At 45.4% G+C, this 21,262-nt stretch overlaps 1 protein-coding gene across 2 annotated transcripts in view; it reads right to left on the reverse strand.

The window, feature by feature from the left end:
* Window positions 1-5,221: 5,221 nt before the first annotated feature.
* LOC139265691 (exocyst complex component 1-like) overlaps window positions 5,222-21,262 on the reverse strand; it is a 222,386-nt gene continuing 206,345 nt past the window's right edge. For both annotated transcript variants that reach the window (XM_070882938.1, XM_070882937.1), the window contains one exon: window positions 5,222-6,529. In XM_070882938.1, coding sequence (XP_070739039.1) covers window positions 6,377-6,529 — 153 coding nt within the window. In that variant the 3' untranslated portion in view covers window positions 5,222-6,376. The remainder of the gene's footprint in view (window positions 6,530-21,262) is intronic.

The raw sequence follows: 21,262 nt of genomic DNA on the forward strand, positions 1-21,262 counted from the left end.
GAAAAAGATGCACCAGTACCTTTTCGGTAGACGGTTCGAGCTAGAGACGGACCACAAGCCGTTAATATCCCTGTTGTCCGACAGCAATGCTGTCAATGCCAATGCGTCAGCTCGCATACAGCGATGGGCTGTCACCTGGCTGCGTATGACTACACCATACGGCACCGGGCAGGCACCGAAAATTGTGCTGACGCGCTCAGCAGGTTCCCACTGGCCACCACCGAGGGGGCAGCAGAGCAAAGCGCTGAGATGGTCATGGCCGTTGAGGCTTTTGACACCGCAGGCTCCTCCATCACAGCCCGCCAGATCAAACTCTTGACCAACAGAGACCCACTCCTATCCATGATAAAGAAATGTGTCCTGACTGGGGATTGGGCGCCCGTTCACATGGCGTGCCCCGAGGAGGCCAGACCGTTTCAGAGATGGATGGATGAGCTCTCCTTCCAAGCCGACTGCCTGCTATGGGGCAGCCAGGTAATCATGCCCCAGAAAGGCAGGGAAGCGTTCATCAGGGAACTCCACAGTGAGCACCCTGGCATCATGTTAATGAAGGCCATTGTCCGGTCACATGTATGGTGGCCAGGGATTGACTCAGACCTGGAACACTGGGTTCGCAGGTGCATGACGTGTGCCCAGCTGGCCCACCAGGCCATGGTCACGTATTCACGTAGACTATGTGGGCCCGTTCATGGGAAAATGTTCCTGATCGTTGTCGATGCATACTTGAAATGGATCAAGTGCGTCATATTAAACTCGTGCATGACATCCATCACCTGGTCAGCGACAATGGCCCGTGTTTCACCAGCCATGTATTCCAGGAGTTTATGTCGGACAATGGTATCAAACACATCCAGACAGCGCCGTTCAAGCTGGCTTCCAATGGCCAGGCGGAACATGCGGTCCAAGTCATAAAACAGGGCATGCTATGCATCCAAGGACCCTCCCTTCAGTACCGCCTATCGCGCCTCCTGCTGGCCTACAGGTCCCGCCCGCACTCGCTCACGGGAGTCCCGCCAGCGGAACTCCTCATGAAACGCACGCTTAAAATGCGGCTGTCCCTCATTCACCCAGCCCTGGCAGACATTGTTGAGGGCAAGCGCCAGTCCCAAATTGAGTTCCATGATCGAAACTCAAGGGGGGCGGGGGGAGGTGTATAGAAATGGATGACCCGGTATTTGTTCTTAACCATGCTTTGGGACCCAAGTGGCTTGAGGGCACAGTAATTGGCAAAGAAGGGAATAGGGTCATAGTGGTCAGACTAAACAATGGGCAGATATGCTGCAAACACTTGGACCAAGTAAAGAAAAGGTTCAGCATAGACACAGAGGAACCTGAAGAGCATGAGATGTCACCCACACCACTGCCAGTGGACGAGCAACGAGGACAATCCACAGCATGCACAGTCCCTGCGGCAAGCCCGGAATCGCCTCAGGTGACAGAGACGCATGCCGAGGCTCAGCCACCAGAGCCTCAACTGCGGTGCTCCACGAGAGAGCATCGACTACCTGAAAGACTTAATCTTTGACACAAAAAGACGTAAGGGGGGAGGTGATGTCATGTATGTAACTATCATGCAATGGTAATCTTCATGTAACTGTAACCTTCATGCAACTCCTGTACACTGAACTTATACCCTAGAAATGCACACCCTGACCACAGGGGGTGAACTTGTGGGAGACACTCCTCACCTGGGTTTCCAGGTATAAAAGGGGAGGTCCCACCCAGGGTTACCACTCCTTGGTCCTTGGAATAAAGGTTAAAGTCACTGTGTCTGCAGTACATGCCTCGTGTGAGTTTGTAGTACGGTGCAGGGACACCACAGTACATGCATCCTGACTTTGTGTTTCATGCACCAGGACCCCCAGGTCCCTCTGTACTGCAGCAATTTGTAGTTTCTCTCCATTTAAATAATAATTTGCTTTTTTATTTTTCCTGCAAAAATGGATAACCTCACACTTTCTCACATTATGCTCCATGTGCCAAATGTTTGCCCACTCACTTAGCCTGTTTATATCCCTTTGCAGATTTTGTGTCCTCCTCACAATTTGCTTTCCCACCCATCTTTGTATCATCAGCAAACTTGGCTACATTACACTCGGTCCCTTCATCCAAGTCATTAATATATATTGTAAATAGTTGAGGCCCCGCCACCGATCCTTCTGACATCCCACTAGTTACCGTTTGCCAACCAGAAAATTACCCATTTATCCCTGCTCTCTGTTTTCTGTTAGCCAATCCGATATTCATGCTAATATTTTACCCCCAACCCCATAGATCTAATCTTGTGCAGTAACCTTTTATATGGAACCTTATCCAATGCCTTCTAGAAATCCAAATACACCACATCCACTGGTTCCCCCTTATCCACCCTGCTCGTTACATCCTCAAAGAACTCCAGCAAATTTGTTTCACATGATTTCCCTTTCATAAAACCTTGCTGACTCTGCTTGACTATATTTGCTTTTCCAAACATCCTGCTACTGCTTCCTTAATAATGGTTTCCAGTATTTTCCAAACAACAGATGTTAGGCTAACTGGTCCATAGTTTCCTGCTTTCTATCTGCCTACTTTTTTGAATAGGGGCGCTACATTTGCGGTTTTCCAATCCGCTGGGACCTCTCCAGAATCCAGGCAATTTTGGTAGATTGCAACCAATTCATTCACTATCTCTGCAGCCACTTCTTTTAAGACCCTAGGATGAAGGCCATCAGGTCCAGGGGAGTTGTCCACCTTGTTCAAAGTCTCCGCCATTATTAATTCCCCAGTCTTATCCTCTAAGGGACCAATGTTTACTTTAGCTACTCTCTTCCTTTGTATAGATCTGTAGAAGCACTTACTATCTTTTTTTATAATTTATTCTCATACTCTATCATTCGTCTTTTTATAATTTTTTTTGTCGTCCTTTGCTGCTTTTTAAAATGTTTCCAATCCTCTGGCCTCCCACTAATTTTGGCAACTTTGTATGCCATTGTTTTCAATTTGATGCAATTCTTTACTTCCTTAGTTAACCATGGATGGTTCTCCCTTCTCTTAAAGTCTTTCCTTCTCACTGGAATATATTTTTGTTGAGAGTTATGAAATATCTCCTTAAATATCTGTCTTATCAATCGTCTTACACTTTAATCTATTTTCCCAGTCCACTTTAGCCAACTCTGGCTTCATACCTTTGTAATCGCCTTTATTTAAGATCCGGACTCTGGTTTGAGATCCAACTTTCTCACCCTTCAACTGAATTTGAAATTCAACCATGCTATGATCACTCTTTCTTCGAGGATCCTTTACTATGAGATCATTTATTAATCCCGTCTCATTACACAGTACCAGATCTAAGATAGCCTGCTCCCTGATTGGTTCCGCATGTACTATTCAAGGAAACTATCCTGGATACACTCGATGAAGTCTTCCTCAAAGCTACCTTGGCCAATTGGATTTTCCTAATCAATATGAAGATTAAAATCGCCCATGAATATTGCCGTACCTTTCTTACAAGCCTTCATTATTTTTTACATATACTTCGTCCAACAGTGTAGCTACTGTTAGGGGGCCTATAGACTATGTCCACCAGTGACTTTTATCCCTTATTGTTTCTTATCTCCACGTAAACTGATTCTACATCTTGATCTTCTGAACCAATATCATTTCTCACTACTGCACTGATCTCATTCTTTAATAAAGTTACCCCACCTCCTTTTCCTTTCTGTTTAACCTTCCGATTTGTCAAATACCCCTGAATATTCAGTTCCCAGCCTTGGTCACCTTGCAACCACGTCTCTGTAATGGCTATCAGATCATACCCATTTATATCTATTTGTGCCGTCAACTCATCTATCTTATTACAAATACTGCATGCACTCAGATAATTTTTGCTTTTTACCATTTTTGCATGCTTTGACTCCACTTTCTGATACACTCTTATTTTTATACATTCTGTCCCTTGCTGTCACACTCTGATTATCATTTCCCCCACCACTACCCTGCTCTGTTGCCTTCTTGCTCTTTGACTTTTTTAATTTCCGCTCACCTATATCCTACCCCCACTATTTAGGTTAAAGACCTCTCTACAGCCCTAGTTATTCGATTCGCCATGACACTAGTCCCAGCATGATTCAAGTGAAGCCCATCCCAATGGAACAGCTCCCTCTTACCCCAGTACTGGTACCATTGCCCCATGAATTGAAACCCATTTCTCCCACATCAGTCTATGAGCCATGTGTTCATCTCTCTGACCTTATTTACCCTATGCAAATTTGCTCATGGCTCAGCTAGTAATCCAGAGATTATTACCTTTGTGGTTCTGCTTTTTAATTTAGCCCCTAGCTGCTCATACTTCCTCAGCAGAACCTCTTTCTTTGTTCTATATCATTGGTACCTACGTGGACCATGACAACTGGAACTTCCCCCTCCCACTCCAAGTTCCTCTCCAGCCCAGAGGAGATGTCCTTAACCCTAGAACCAGGCAGGCAACACAGCCTTCCAGACTCACGCTCTCTGCTGCAGAGAACAGTATCTATCTCCTTAATGATACTGTCCCCTACCACTACAACATTTCTTTTTACTCCCCCCACTTGAATGGCCCCCTGTAACATGGTGCTGTGGTCAGTTTGCTCATCCTGCCTGCAGTCCCTGTTCCCATCCACACAGAAAGTAAGAGCCTCAAACCTGTTGGACAAGAGGAAGGGCTGAGGCTCCTCCATCACTCTATCCTGAGTCGCCATACCTTCCTCACTCATAGTCACACCCTCCTCTCCCTGACCATGGACCAAATTTGAATTAATTAATCTAAGAGGTGTAACTGCCTCTTGGAACGCAGTGTCCAGGTAACTCTCCCCCTCCCTGATCTGTCGCAGTGTCTGCAGCTCAGACTCCAGCTCATCAACACGGAGCCGAAATTCTTCGAGCTGCAGAAACTTCCTGCAGATTTGATCGTCATGGACCTCAATGGGGTCAACAAGCTCCCACATGCAACAGCAGTAACACATCGCCTGCCTGCCATCTCTAATGTATTTAATTAATTAAGATTTGACATTTTTGAACGTTGAATTTTGAATCTCTGTTTCAAACCCGATGTTTCTGGTTTATAACTTAAAATATTATAGGACATCCTGCAATGAAGAACCAAATAGGGCGTATCTATCACTACAATTTCCTTTCTTTCCCAAATAGCATTATCGTCAGATGCTGGAAATTTCTTATGGAATATATGTACAAACTACTAAACTCATTAACTGTAACAAATCTTTTTATTTAACAAATACATATAAGGTTGCAACAACTGGAAGGAAAAAATCTTTCAGACTGTAAATAGTTCAAAAAGTATCAGTGTGGTTCAGGATTTTGACAATACAGCAGGTTTTCTCTATTTAAAATGTATTTCTGAATACTGGGCCCAAAACGCACTGGCTGACCCAAGTGCTGGGATGTATTCCAAAAGTTCATCGGTTCGGAGGAGGTGGGCCTTTGGCATCTGAGGGATACCTCCACCATTAGGAGAAGCTTCGTAGTGCTGTGTAAGTAGCCAGCCTTGGTCAGGAGAAAAGGAAGAAGCCAGCCTTCATGTCCACAGAAACAAAATGAGGGAGCTCTCTTTGTAAGGGGGCTGCTCTTATTTTTGAGAAAAAAATGACCTTCATCTTTGGGGTCCAGGTGCTAACCCAACTTAGATTCCACACTTCCCTGGCAGTGATTTGTGCTGGGAATTAAGGCCAGTATGCCCATGGCTTCTCCCATGCTGTGTCAGCCTTTGATTTTATGCTGGGTTCCCTGTACGCTGAGGTACCTACAGGAACTCCCAGCGTTATGTCCCCACGCTTGGCCCTGCTTCCTCCGGCATGGGTGCTCAAGTTAGGGATGGAACCACATACTGAGCCACTAAGGAACTTTCAGAAACAACAACAACCTGGCATTGTGTCTGCCATTTTCTGGAATGGGGCGGAGGGCTTACTGGTGTCCCAAGGGGGAGACCATCAGAACCCAAAAAAACTTCAGCCCCATTGTATTTAAGCAACCAATACTGATTTTAAACAGATGAATGTCTCTGCTAAAATAGTGGCGAGAGGAATTTCAGACAAATGCCAGTATTTAACAGTGTCATTTCAGAGCCATAGTACCCTTAACTACTATGATGCTTTATAGATTTGCAAGGGTTGACTGTGATAACCAAAATGAAATCCTTAAGGAAGTTGTTTTTTAAAAAGTAAAAATGATTACATTAGGCTCGTGTTCTGATTTAGTTACGTAAAATCTCAACTTTGGGTTTGGCATAACTTGAAATTTTGCATAACTAAACATGTATAAGTGAAAGCTTACAATTCTATTGTGACAATTTAAATCATTTAAGTTTGAATAGGATGTGTATGAAATATTAACCAGTTTGTTGTTAGTTTGATTTTGTTATATCCAAGAAATACTGCAGAATATCCTGTATACTGAAGTTCATGGTTATGCTGGAGCCAGGGTAACACAGAGCAATCATTTCTTCAAACTCCTTGTACTGGCGAACAAACTCTCCTTGCATAGTACACCACACTACCTGTAAAATTAATAAGTTATGCATTTAGACATCTTGTCTTTTGTGGGACCACTGTCATAACTATATGGTGGTTTCATTGAATAAGCAGTGGCCCTTGATAACCACACAGGTGCCTTTTTCACTATTCATAAATACAATTTATTCCACGCTAAGAAAAATAAAGTAAAACAAAGGAGAGAACAAAGGCTTGGAGTTTCCACTTGGTTGCGCTGTTTTCTTTGGCACAATTCACCCAAAATTGGCGAAACTAGCGCAAAAGTTAATGGAATTTTGGGCGCAAATTACATTCAGTGTAAATTGAGTTTGGGCAATCTTTGTTTTTTAAATTAGCACAAATGTGCTGGAAGTGGGTAGTGTCCATAAAACTGGCCACTCCCCCAGATCAAATTAATCACCATTGGGAGTTCCGCTAATTGCACTCGTTTGCAGGCCTTCGAGGGGGCTCAAACTTAAAGCTGGTTCTTTTAGGCGCAAGGACACTAATAGACTGTTTTAAAAACTGTTGTATATATTTTTAAAATTTACTAAGGAACTGACTACTGTACCCCAATATAACTAGCAAATGGTTCTGTATATTTTTGTAAAGTCATTTAGTTATTTAAAATCAGTTTACTCACAGGTGGTGGAACAGATTAAAATGCTTACTTTTTAGGATAAACCCATTTTCAGCTGTAATCAAACTGTGCCAAGTTACCACTCAAATATATCGCCGATATGCAAATGAGTCTGAACAGAAACTTGAGGAAAAAAAAACTTCTCAAAACTAGCGCAATTTTGCAGATTACGTCCAAAGCGGAAACTCTACCTCAGTGTTTTGTACATGTATTAATGATCCTTTATTCTCTATTTACTGATTTGAAGCTTTAAAGACCTTTATATATATATATATACACATATCAACATAAAACAGGATACTTATGCAAATTGAAATTTTGATTAAAAATGTTTCTTTTTTTCCAACGGTTAAAAGTATTTGGTACAAACCAAACGTGGACCAAAACTTTTAAACATTTACAGTTTATCGTTCATGTACTTTATGGTAGTCATGCATTGCTGGATTATCCTAATATATTGTGGCAAGAGGTTAATGCATTTACCCAGATTGCTGCATTGCAGTAAGACACAAAACATTGCAATGACATTTTTAAAATATCAAGGGGCTGAAGTTGGCCTCTTGTGCACCTGTCGTTAACGCCCTCCAGGAGGAGCTGACGGGGCGAAAAATGTTTTTTACCCAGGCGCGGCGATAACAGCGCACCCCCCACCACCTGCGGAATTGGGCGGGGGTTTTGCGGCAGTGCTATAAGGTAACACTTGCTCCTGCCGGCAATGCCCCACTCGGCTTTTAAGCGTTGTGGAGGCCTGGCCCAGCAGGCTGAGCAGCCCCCGGCCTGCGAGCACCATCGGAGCAGACCGGGGAGAGGAAGGAGCGGTGTGGAGGCCTGGCCCAGCAGGCTGAGTGGCCTCTGGCCTGCGAGCACCATCAGAGCAGGCCGGGGAGCGGAAGGAGCAGGAGAGCAATGGTAGTGAAGAGGGATGTCACCAAGATGATTGGAACGTGGACAGATACAGCAGGAGCGGCGAGGTCTGGGCGAAGGAGCGGCGAGAGATTGTAGAGAGGCATGATCAGGGCCCAGGAGAGGCGCGAGTTCGGGGCCCAGGTAAGGCGAGGGCCCAGGGGCGTGCGGGCCAGCCACACGGCGATATGTGTGTGCGCTCGGCCCGTGCAGCAGAGCTGGTCTCCAGTCGTCTTGGTTAATCCCTGCAACTGGACGAAGTCTGTCAAGCCCGTGTGGTGGCTGGTGTGCAACGACCAGCATATGTTAAAAAAAATTCCACGTACAGGCATCTTCCACCCTTCAAGATTTAGTTCGGGACCTGGAATTTTAGGTCCTTCATTGAAACACCTGTGAACTTCTTGACGTGGAAGCAAGTCATCCTCAATTCGAGGGACTGCCTATGATGATGATGATGATGACTCGGCTGTGCGCGGTGATGATGACATCATCACCATGCGCAGCGCCCTGATACCGCCTCGGAAGTGAAAGTCGTCCATGCACCCTCACTTACCGCCTGGCGGTGACAATGACAGCTTCAGCTGTCGAGTTGAAGTCGGGAGTCAGCTTGAGCAGCACTATTTAAAGGCGTTATTTTGAAAAAAGTTGTCAGCCTCTTTGCAGCTTGCTAATACATAGGCAGAGTGGTTGATGGACAGATCGCAGTGATTTTGACTTCAAGCATTGTTCTGCCTCCTAACTATTCCCCTGTATCACTCAGGGCAGATTTCAAAGCACAACATTTATCTTGTTTCATGGGGGGCTCTGTTGGCATGGGATCTCCTGCTCTGACGTCACCATCGGAGGCTACTTAGGCAGAGACAAAGGCAGGGAGAAAGGTAGGGAGATAGGCAGGGAGAAGCACAGGGATTGGCACAGGAAGAAAGACAGCAAAATGTGGTCAGAGGGCAAAGGCCTAATAGGGCTGGCAACAGGAGACTTTACCCTTCCAGGGTATTCCTGCAGCAGTTCTCCTTGTTTAAATTATTTTGACAGATCCACCGCAACCGAATTTAAAGGGCCTCCACAGGCAGAGAGTTGGGCTATTTGCCCAACGAATGTCCTTCAAATTCTTACGACTGATAAAAGCGCAAGACTTTTAAAGTGCAGAAAAATACATTTAAAAAAAAAAATAATTTAAACATTTAAAATCCTGTTAAATACAGCAAGTTTATTTTAAAATATTATAAATTTATTTTTCAAAAAATTACATTTTTGTTTTAAATAATTAACTAAGTTCCATTTTTATTAAATTGAAATATGTGATTTTTTTAAAAACGTTTTTCAGTGTTTCTGTTTTTGGGGATCCCCATTTATATTTATGTGAGCCGGAACTTTGAATGAGGATCCTCCTACTCTGATAGGTTGGGCTGGCCCACATGATCGCATTGATACGTACAAAATCCAAACGCTCCTGGGATACGTGTGCCCCTACGAAGGCTTTTGCGTAAAGGACCAGGACCGCAAGGGGCTAAAATTCAGCCTCCCAATTAGGCTTCTGGCCGCCTGAAAGCAGCAGCCACGGGGTGGTGCTGAATGGCTGCCAACTTGCGGCAGCCTGGCCGATGCTCGCTAAATTCACCTCTGGGCTTTTTGATGCGGTGTGACGATCTGCCCCGCTCCTGCAGATGCATCTTAAAGACATCATCAGAGCGCAGAGCGCAATGGAGTTGCCCTGGGAGGGAAATTCACCTGTAAAAGTCTCCTGGCCGCCGCTCGGTGCCCCCGACAGCTTTTTCTGTCGGTGCACTCCTTATTGGGCGTAGTTGGTTGGGGGCACAGCCGTCCTTAAAGGGGAGGTGACGCTGCCGACAGCGCCATTTTTTTTGTCGGCCGACTGCCAGGTCGGGCCGACAATTATGCCCCTGGGTTCAGCCGGGCCACCAACAGGTAGCCTGGCACCCCCCCCCCCCACAACCCCCGGCCGTAACCCTCCCTGGTGGCCCAGTGGACTAAACTGAAAAAGATGCAGAGCTCGCAGCGGCTGTCCCCTTTAACTGAAGGGGAGAGTCGTGCTGATACGCCAGCACGATGACGTCATCAGCACGGTGCTGATAACTGATAGCAGCAGAGACTCGGTCCCTCCCCACTTACGCCCCCATGATGAGGCCACTTCCGCTCCGCTTGAAAAAAAAGTTTGAGGAGCTAAATTTCAATGGATTGGCCGCCGCATCCACTGCAACAGCCAGAAGACTTCGAAAATGGTAGGTCGGCGCCGGTTCGTGCGGAGATGTATTTCGGCCCCAAGTCTCCAAACCTCCAGGATCACCAGGTACTCTCCGACCGCAATTTTTGGGCCAATGTATTTACTAATCACCCTTGTGCATTTCCTTATATCCGCTCTTTGCTTTAATTAATCGAGTGCTCCTCCACAGTGTGTCCCCTGTGGCTGCAGCACTGCTGATGGAACATAAGAACATAAGAATTAGGAATAGGAGTAGGCCATCTAGCCACCTCGAGCCTGCTCCACCATTCAACAAGATCATGGCTGATCTGGCCGTGGACTCAGCTCCACTTACCCGCCCGCTCCCCATAACCCTTAATTCCCTTATTGGTTAAAAATCTATCTATCTGTGACTTGAATACATTCAATGAGCTAGCCTCAACTGCTTCCTTGGGCAGAGAATTCCACAGATTCACAACCCTCTGGGAGAAGAAATTCCTTCTCAACTCGGTTTTAAATTGGCTCCCCTGTATTTTGAGGCTGTGCCCCTAATTCTAGTCTCCCTGACCAGTGGAAACAACCTCTCTGCCTCTATCTTGTCTATCCCTTTCATTATTTTAAATGTTTCTATAAGATCACCCCTCATCCTTCTGAACTCCAACGAGTAAAGACCCAGTCTACTCAATCTATCATCATAAGGTGACCTCCTCATCTCCGGAATCAGCCTAGTGAATCGTACCCACTCCAAAGCTAGTATATCCTTCCTTAAGTAAGGTGACCAAAACTGCACGCAGTACTCCAGGTGCGGCCTCACCAATACCCTGTACAGTTGCAGCAGGACCTCCCTGCTTTTGTCTGGTGTGTGTCAGGGCCAGAGACTACAGATGACCTTACAGGATGCACGCGATCAGTTCCAGCTGTAGCAGTCTGGGCTGGCTGATGACAGCCAATGACAAGCACAATGGCGGAGTGGCCGTGGTGGGCTCAGGAATGTTGTCATCCTGAGGGAGGTCAGCAGGTTCCTGCTCCACTGACCTAGTGTCACTCCTCCGGGGCAGCATCTCAGCATCCCCACCAATCTGCTGGAGCACAGTTTGGTGGGCTGCTGCGAGACCGTGAGATCCCTGGTGGATTGTGGTGGACCCAGCGCGATGGCAGCAGTCAGAGCACGCGTGGCATCCAGCTGAGACTGCATGAGAGCAGTGTGAGACTCGATGCCAGCACTCACCGATTTCAGGACAGCACCAAGACGTTGCGTGGCATCAAACAGAGACTGCTTCGATGCCACCAACCATTACAGCACTAAGATGTTAAGTTGCTTTTGCCGGTGCTGCAATGGAAGCTGCCAATTCGCCCATGACACGTGTCATGAGGTCTGGATCCGCACGGTCTCTTTGGAAGTCCACCATCGTCTTCAGACGGGCAATGATGGGCTCCATGGCGTACGCAGAGCTCTCTGCAATGCTGGAGGCGAACTTCTCCATGCTCCGTGCCACTGCCAAGGGGCTTTCGGGCACCCTTGCCATTGCACCTATGATGTCAGAGTGCTTGGCCATCACCCTTAGTGTGACTGCTCCCCCATCAAGTCCTCATCGAAGTCTTGTGGAGCAGAACTCGCGGAAATGGCTCCTGAAATTCCCCTTCCCCTTGCTGCAGCCCGCTAGACCCTGGTGCATCACCCAGTGCAGACCCCTCCCACCAGCCTAACCTCTAAGGAATGTGTAGTACCAGTATCTGAGCTGGTGTCTGCGGGTGAGAGAAGCAATGACGCAGTGCTCGGCTCCTCCAGCTCCTGCTCTTTCTCCTCTTCCTCCAGAATGTCTTGGGCAGGGGGGAACGGGACTCAGGAGCAGGATGGAGAGCCTCTGCCTGGTTACCTGAAAGCATAAATGGCACATTAAGGTGGGGGCAATGGTGCAGGAATGGAGCAAGGAATGCAGGCAGTATTAGGAGCTGGAAAGTGATAAAGCCTTCTGGTGTGTGGGGAGGGAAGTCAGAGTCGACATCTCTGTTGGCCACGGCGCCCACCATCTACGGGCCAATGAGCCCTAGCACTTGCTCGTCAAGATCAGAGGAGGCCGCAGTTCAGGTTCTCCTCCTCCAGTCCTCTACTGCTCCCGTCTGTTATGTGCCATTTTGGCCTGCAAAAGAAAGGAACTCGTGTGAGTAAGTGTCCAGCTATGTATGTGGAAGATATGCCTGCCGTAGTTGAATAGCTGTGAATGTAGGCAAGGTGTGAGATGAGGATGTGAGTGTGAGTATCTTCAGATGCTTGGTGGTTGAGTGATGTGGAAGTGATGGTTTGCACAGTGTGCGCAGACAGAGGTTGCAAGCATGATATAGAGGAGGTGTGGAAGCTTGTACTCACCTTCACCACCCGACAAAGGTCGTAGAATTTTTTGCTGGGGGAGGCTTCTCTGCACCACAGAGCTGGCTGACACCTCCAGAGCCACCCTTGCCGCATGGCGAGGAAAACCTGCAGTTATGGCCTCTTTCCCATTGCAGGGAACAGAGACTCCCTCCTACTCTCAAGTGCACCCACCAATGCCACCAGAGCCACATTGTTGTATCTTGTAGTCCTCTCCCTTAAAGGGGGATTACCAGCAGCCTATCACAAGCTTCCTCAGCTCCACAGATGAGTGGCTGAAGTTCAGCAATGCAGAAAATGAGCAGCAGCTTCAAATGACCTTCCCTTTAAGAGCCAGATCTAGTTGGAGTCAAGGATTGAAGGCTAATTGCTGAATGGAACTCAGCTGAATTTGGGTAAGTGGCTGTGAATATTGCCCCTGCAGCGCCCAGCAGGCCATTAGCGCTTCATTTACCACCACCCCCCCTTCACTCCTGGCCGAAAACGCCCAATTTCACACAATTTGGCAAGGTATCTCGTCGGGGCACCACCAAATTACCTCACCAAGCGGGGCGCTACCAAATTTCGCCCCCCCCAAATGTCTACTTTGAATATAGTTTGCATTTGCACCCTATTATACCCTCGTCCTTAGTTGTGGAGGATTAACATTTGAGATACAAGCTAATGTTCAGATAACACAAAAGAGCACAATATTAAGCAAACAGAAAAGAGACAGAAATCTTTTATCTAGCAGTGAGTTACCAGTTAGTTTTCTTTCCATTAATTAGCCCATATCTGTATCCTGTGCCAACCTGTACCTTTTTGTGTGAGTGCATTACAATACAGCATGCATAGTTTCTGTAGGCACAGTTGTTTCTGAGTACACCTTTCATTTATGTGTCACAGTGCAAGCTATTCATGTGTCCCACAAAAATGTGCCTTACAGTTTGTCAGCAACAAAATATTATATATATATATAAAAAATATATCTCCACCCAATGGACTAATGTGGCAATGCAGCCATTGCTGTTTACAACAATAAGGAGGGAATAGGTCATCTAACAGGTTCCTGAAGTTATCAGCTATCTTAAAGCCTGTTTGTGAGGTCATACTGAAGATATCATATTTGGCGACGAAGGATGGGATTTCTGGATAACCTAGCTGAAATTTTTGTTGGTGGATGATTCAGCGAACTAACAGAGACTTGGAGGGCTTCTTTGTTTTAATTAACAGCTATAAATGCAAGGTAAATTACAAGCACACTTGGCTGAACTGCCAAAGTCCAGATGGCCACGCCTATGGGAATAATAGGGCACTTGGCGTGAAACTTTTGGAGCATATGTGGAGCAGCTAGAAATTTTTTTCAACGCGAATAGTATCATTGAAGTCTCCGATGATGAAAACCATAACCGGGTGGTGTTGGAAAGAAAACGGGCTATTTTCTTAACTGAAGCAGGCCCCAAGGTGTATGAAACCCTGAAAAATTTGCTTGTGCCTGTCAAGCCAAAGGACACATCACTTAAGCAGGTTCTGAACAGCACTACATCCTGAGCCCCTGGAAATTGCTGAAAGTTATCCTATCAGAATACAAAATCAATCATCTGACAAGAGTATCAGTGAGTATATTGTAGCATCAAAAAAGCTATCTATTCATTGTCATTTCTGAAACTTTCAGGACCGAGCATTGCTTGACCGCTTTGTTTGTGGGATGGAAAATGAAGCGATCATTAGAAAGTTGTTGACAACTCCTAACTTGATTTTTGATTTAGCTTGTCAGACAGCTATGTCAAGGATATGGCCCACCAATATTCCTGTGAATTTCGTACCATTTCGAGTTGTCAGACAACCGAGGTGAATTGCCTGCAGGTTAAAAGTAAAAGGCAGTTAGTTGGGCCCCAAGACCTCAGAAACTGGCCAAGGTAACAATAGATTGAAGTCCTGCTATCAGTGCCTGGGACAACACATTGGTCAAAGTTGTCCATATGTGAAGGCAGAGTGTTTTTTCTGCTGGGAAACTGGGCATCTTGCAAAGGCATGACGACTGAACAGTAAACCAACTTTCAAGACTATAAGTAGAAATCCCCAGAGGCTACATAACGTGGAAGAAAAGCAACAGGATGAAGAGATACATATCATCAGGAGTACGAAGATATCTAACAACGATTCGAAAAGTATCATCCAAGTAGATGTTGCAAGAACCAAGATACCCGTGGAAATCGACACTGGTGCATCCATGAGCGTAGTACCGGAATCGCTATTTCTCGACAAATTGCGTGACTTCCATTGGAGAAATCCAAGATAGAGCTGCGAGGCTACTCAGGAGAGAATATTCCTGTGGTAGGTCGTGAAATACAAGGATCAATTTCAGAGCTTGCCTTTCTTAGTAGTGGCAGGAAACAAGCCTGCTTTACTAGGAAGAAATTGGTTGGGATCACTGAAGCTAAACTGGAGTGAGATTTTTCGTGATGAAACGAGATTTGCATCGAAGGATGATGTCATCAAGAGGTATCCAAAGGTGTTCTGTGAAACAGGCAGACCGATCCAAGGCTTCAAGGCAAGTGTCAGAGTACAGAAGGACGCTAGACCAGTTTATTGCAAGCCACGTCCCGTACTATATGCACTCCAGGAGAAAATTGAGCAAGAACTCAAAAGACTAGAGACTGAGAACATTATTTCTAAGATAAATCTATTTAATTGGGCTATACCCATTGTTTTTGTACCTAAGTCCGATGGTAAGGTTGTGTGGTGATTATAAAGTAACTGTAAATCAAGTTCTAGAGGGTAATCTCCCCAATACAGTGCCAAATGTAGAAGATTTGTTCACAACACTGACAGGTAGTCAGATCTTCTCAAAGTTGGATCTTACAAATGCCTACTTACAACTTGAACTAGGTGAGGAGTCCAAGTCATGCTTGACTATAAATACTCATCTAGACCTATATCAATTTAATAGGCTACCATTTGGAATGTCTTCCACCCCTGCCATATTTCAAGGGGTGATGAACCAGATTTTGCAAGCCATTCAAGGGGTAGTATGTTATTTAGATGACATACTAAGTTCGGCATCAAACAGGCAAATTCATAACATCATATTGAATGAAGTCCTCAAACGGCTAGAGAAGCACAGAATACGAGTGACTATTCACAAGTGTGAGTTATTTCAAAACTCAGTGGAGTACTTAGGGTACAGAGTAGACAAAGATGGTTTACATCCAACCAAGGGAAAGCTGGATGCAATTAGAAATGCACCCACTCCCATGAACGACACTGAACTTCGATCATTTTTAGGTCTTTTGAACTATTATGGGAAGTTCCTACCAAATTTGGCTACAGTGTTACACTCACTGGATGAACTGTTGAAAAAACAGGTTCACTGGAAGTGGTCAGAAGAATGCCACACAGCATTCAAGGAGTTTAAAAGCCAATTGGTAGCAAGCACCATATTAGTTCACTATGACGTATCTAAAGAGATCAAGCTAGCATGTGACGCCTCTCTGTATGGAGTTGGGGCAGTGATCTCTCATGTATTAAGTAGTGGGGAGGAGAGACTAATTGCTTTTGCTTCACGCACTCTCAGTGCCAGTAAGAGTAATTATGTGCAAATTGAAAGGGAAGCTTTGCCATTAATTTTTGGGGGTCAAGAAGTTTCACAAATACTTGTATGGTCGTAAGTTTACCATCGTTATGGACCATAAGCCTCTAACAGCAATCCTCCATCCAAAGTCCCCAGTTCCAACATTAGCTGCAGCCCGACTGCAGTGATGGGCTTTGATTTTGTCAGCATATACATATGATATTGAATACAGACAAACAGCTGATCACAGTAATGCTGATGCTTTGTCTGGATTGCCTTCTCCGTCACAAATTACACCCAATAGTGAAAGAGATCTATTTTTCATACATTGATGAACTGCCAGTCACAACTGAAGAGATTGGTAGAGCAACCAAACGTGACCCAATTAAAGATGCATGATTATATTGCAAATCTCTGGCCAAACCAGGTAGCAGAGAAAGATATTCATCCATTCTTCATTCGTAGAAATTAATTATCAGTCGATAAAGGTTGTATCATGTGCGGTGCAAGAATACCAAATAAATTCAGGTCCAAATTATTAGGAGATCTTCATGACCAGCACCCTGGGAATGTGCTTGACCAAGAGTTTGGCATACAATTACTTATGATGGCCAGGTCAAGATAAAGATATAGAGTACATCGTTAGTCAGTGTACTACATGTCAATTAACAAGCAAAAACCCACCATCAGTGTCATTACAGCCATAGAAATGGCCTCCCAGGGTGTGGCAAAAGTTACGTATCGATTTTGCTGAGCTAGGAGGACAGTTCATTGCGATTAATAGCAATTTGAAGTAGGTAGAGGTGTTTCCAATGCAGAAAATAACAAGTAAAACATTAGACATTTTGTGAAGATTATTTTCTTCATACGGCCTCCCAGAAGAAATTGTGTCTGATAATGGACCACAATTTTGTTCAGAAGAATTTGCACAGTTCACAAACAAAAGTGGTATGAAACATCAAGGTTACACCGTACCACCCTGCTTCAAATGGTGCAGCAGAGCGCACAGTACAAATTGTAAAACATGCCCTCATCATACAGATGTTAGATCCAAATTCAAAGATCATTAGGCCACAAATTGGCTAATTTTCTAATTACGTATCGTAATACTCCTCATACAACTCCTGGTAGAATATCAGCAGAGTTGTTTCTCAAATGGCAGCCACGAGTCAAATTCTTGATGTTAAAACCAAACTTGGCACAGTCCGTAGAAGAGAAACAATTAAAACAGAAAGACAATCATGATAGAGGTAGAGTAAGAGAGAAGTGTGAAATTAAATCTGAAGGTGAGTGAAGAACCATCACCATAAATGGTTACCAGGAAGTGTGGTGAAGATATGTGGTCCTCGCACATATTTGATCAAGATGTTTAATCATGGACAGGTTAGGTTTGTTCACATTGATCATATTTTACCTATAGGAATGGAAGAGTTGAAAGTTGGAATGATCGATTATTTCTAACTCATCAGATAGTCAGTCTTATTGCAAATACAGTACCAGCAGCATATCCTACATCAAATGTACCAGAAACAAGTCTAAGAGAAAGTCAGAATTTAAGTCTGAGTCGGAGTCAGGCAAACAGTCTGAAGTTGTAGAGAGTTCAAATGTAAATCAAGCGCATCGCTTGGAGGAAAACATTCCTCAGGATCGGCCTAGAATGAGTCTAAGTTCGATACCATGTTTGGGAAGTTCTGTTCGAGAGCGAAGGTATCCTCTTCGAAACAGAAAACAAGTGGTTTAGCTTGATTTGTAAATATGGCAAAATAAGTCCATATCCTTTATGTATAACCATGCAAATTTTGTATGATGATTGTTTGTTATAATTACTTCTTTATTAAGGAGGGAGAAGTGTAATATATACAGCTCCACCCAGTGGACTAGTGTGGTAATGCAGCTATTGCCGTTTAAAACAATAAAGAGGGAACAGGTTCCTGAAGTTATCAACCATCTTAAAGCCTATGTGTTTGTGAAGTCATACAGAAGATATCACAAAAATAATATATAGCAAAGGGGAAAAGGCATCTCCATGTCTTGTATTAAAGATTCCTGAGAGTGCTTAACGTTTAAGTTATGCTATGTGTTTTGTGCCGTAATAGTATAATGTGTGTAGAATTGGGTACACTTACTTTGGCACCCAAACTTCTCATTTGTTTATAGGACTCTATGCACCTGGGAGATCATATTCACTTGATGTGCTACATCCATCCAGACAGCTTGTATCTCTGATTCTATAGGAAGGTGCCCTTCTGGTTCAAAGAGGGCCACTTTCCTTTGCTGCATTGACTGCACCAGGGCCTCCAAAGGTATTCTCCATAACCATGGGCTGGATTTTCCGGTGATGTCTGTCTCTGTTTTTGCCCCAGAGGGGTGGCAATGGCGGTGGCGAGCTCTTCTGGGTGGGCGGTCAGCTTCCAGCGCCCTGTGGGGGTTTTCGGGGCCGGTTTTGCAGCGGCAGTACCATCTGGAAGAGTTGAGCCTGTGTGCAACGACCCTGGTTGTGACATCGGCTTGCTTTTGGACTCCCGCCCGACTCGTACGCCCGACAGCGCGCCCTACTTGGATGGCCTGAAAAAATAGGCTGTCCGACTTATACCAGCTGCAGTGAGGTAAGTAATGTCCAGCTCAGGTAAGTGTGTTTGTTTTTTCTTTCATTTTCTTTGCAATTCACATTGTGGTGGCGTGGGCTATAGATTGGGAATGATTTTTTTCAAGTTTAAAAAAAATCTCCCCAGGCCTCTCTTGGAGCGCTCCCGGGCCGGCTCTTTAGCACAGTGTGTTGAATTTTTTGCGGCACTGGGTGAGGCTTCTGTGTACCACAGTGTTGGCCGACACCTCCCGGGCCACCTCTTGCCACATGGCATGGAAAACCTGCGGTGATGGCCCATGCTCAGCCAGCCTAATGGCCTAAGAGAGGTGTACAATGCTGCCCTTATCGCTCCACCCCACACTCAGGGCCCAGCTGCCAAATTTTAATGACTGAGGCGCAAACTGTTTCCGGGCAACAAACTTTAGCGCCCCGCCGCCATTACCCCCCTGAAATCAGCAAAGCCAAAAATCCAGCCCCACGAGTCTAATTCCTACATAAACATATGTCCCAGGCCACGTTTCTTCTTCTTAGGCAGTCCCCGGAGTTAAGGATGACTTGCTTCCACACTAAAATGAGTTCTAAGGTGACTGATGAGACCAATGCAGGATCTACAGTCTCTGTCACAGATGGGGCAGATTGTGGTTGGAAGGATGGGTGGGTTGGGCGCTTGATTTGTCGTACGCTCCTTCCGCTGTTTATACGTGGCTTCCGTGTGCTCCCAGCGAAGAGACACGAAGTGTTCGCCGCCTTTTTGGATGCTCCTCCTCCACTTTGAGCGGGCTTGGGCCAGGGATTCCCAAGAATCGCAGGGATGTTATGTTTTTTCAAGGAGGCTTTGAGAGTGTCCTTGAAGTGTTTTCTCTGCCTTCCTGGGACTCACCTACCGTGACGTAGCTCGGAGAAGAGTGCTTGTTTTGGGAGTCTTGTATCGGGCATGCGGACAATGTGGCCCGTCTATCGGAGTTGATCAAGAGTGATCAATGCCTCAATGCTGGGGAATGAGAAAGAATGCTGATGTTGTTGTGCCTATCCTACCAATGAATTTGCAAGATTTTGCAGAGGCAGCGTTGGTGGTACTTCTCCAGTGCTTTGAGGTGCCTACTGTACATAGTCCATGGCTCTGAAGCATATAGGAGGGTAGGTATCACTACTGCTCTGTAGACCATGAGCTTGGTGCCGGGTTTGAGATCCTGGTCTTCAAACACTCTTTTCCTCAGGCGGCTGAAGGCTGCACTGGCACACTGAAGGCAGTGTTGGATTTAGTCATCGATGTCTGTTCCTGCTGATTGTAGGCTCCCAAGGTATGGGAAGTGGTCCACATTGTCCAAGGTCTCATCATGGACCTTGATGATGTTTACAAACTCTGGAAACAGCAATCATTGGTTGTTGTACAGGCAAACCAGTTTTGTAACCCCTTCAAGATTAAACAGCTGTCTTTTAAGAGCTACTGCCTGAATTTTCCTACCCTTCTCATCCTCCTGCTGGCTAGGCTTCCTGCATTCAATTTATTTCTGCATAATAACTATTAAAATTAAAATTAAAATTATGCATTAACCTCAGAAAAAGAGGCAAGGCTAGTCCTTCATGTTGCTGGCATTGGGGTATCTGATCTATGCATGGGTACAAATTCAATTTGAAAAGTTAGGGCTGTAATGTTATTAGATATTCTATTTTTAATAGCAGTTATATGAATTGTACCAGTCACTAAAAAGCCACAACAGAGTCATCGCTACTTATTGCATTACTGGGCCCTCTGGGTTTGAGTTCTGATTTTCCACTTAGAAACATAGAAAATAGGTGCAGGAGTAGGCCATTCGGCCCTTTGAGCCTGCACCACCATTCAATAAGATCATGGCTGATCATTCACCTCAGTACCCCTTTCCTGCTTTCTCTCCATACCCCTTGATCCCTTTAGCCGTAAGGGCCATATCTAACTCCCTCTTGAATATATCCAACGAACTAGCATCAACAACTCTCAGCGGTGGGGAATTCCACAGGTTAACAACTCTCTGAGTGAAGAAGTTTCTCCTCATCTCAGTCCTAAATGGCTTACCCCTTATCCTTAGACTGTATCCTCTGGTTCTGGACTTCCCCAACATCGGGAACATTCTTCCTGCATCTAACCTGTCCAGTCCCGTCAGAATTTTATATGTTTCTATGAGATCCCCTCTCATCCTTCTAAACTCTAGTGAATACAGGCCCAGTCGATCCAGTCTCTCCTCAAATGTCAGTCCTGCCATCCCAGGAATCAGTCTGGTGAACCTTCGCTGCACTCCCTCAATTGCAAGAATGTCCTTCCTCAGATTAGGAGACCAAAACTGAACACAATATTCCAGGTGAGGCCTCACCAAGACCCTGTACAACTGCAGTAAGGCCTCCCTGCTCTTATACTCAAATCCCCTAGCTTTGAAGGCCAACATACCATTTGCCTTCTTCACTGCCTGCTGTACCTGCATGCCAACTTTCAATGACTGATGTACCATGACACCCAGGTCTCGTTGCACC

The sequence above is a fragment of the Pristiophorus japonicus genome, chromosome 6, assembly GCF_044704955.1.
Source record: "Pristiophorus japonicus isolate sPriJap1 chromosome 6, sPriJap1.hap1, whole genome shotgun sequence".
Lineage (NCBI taxonomy): Eukaryota > Metazoa > Chordata > Chondrichthyes > Pristiophoridae > Pristiophorus > Pristiophorus japonicus.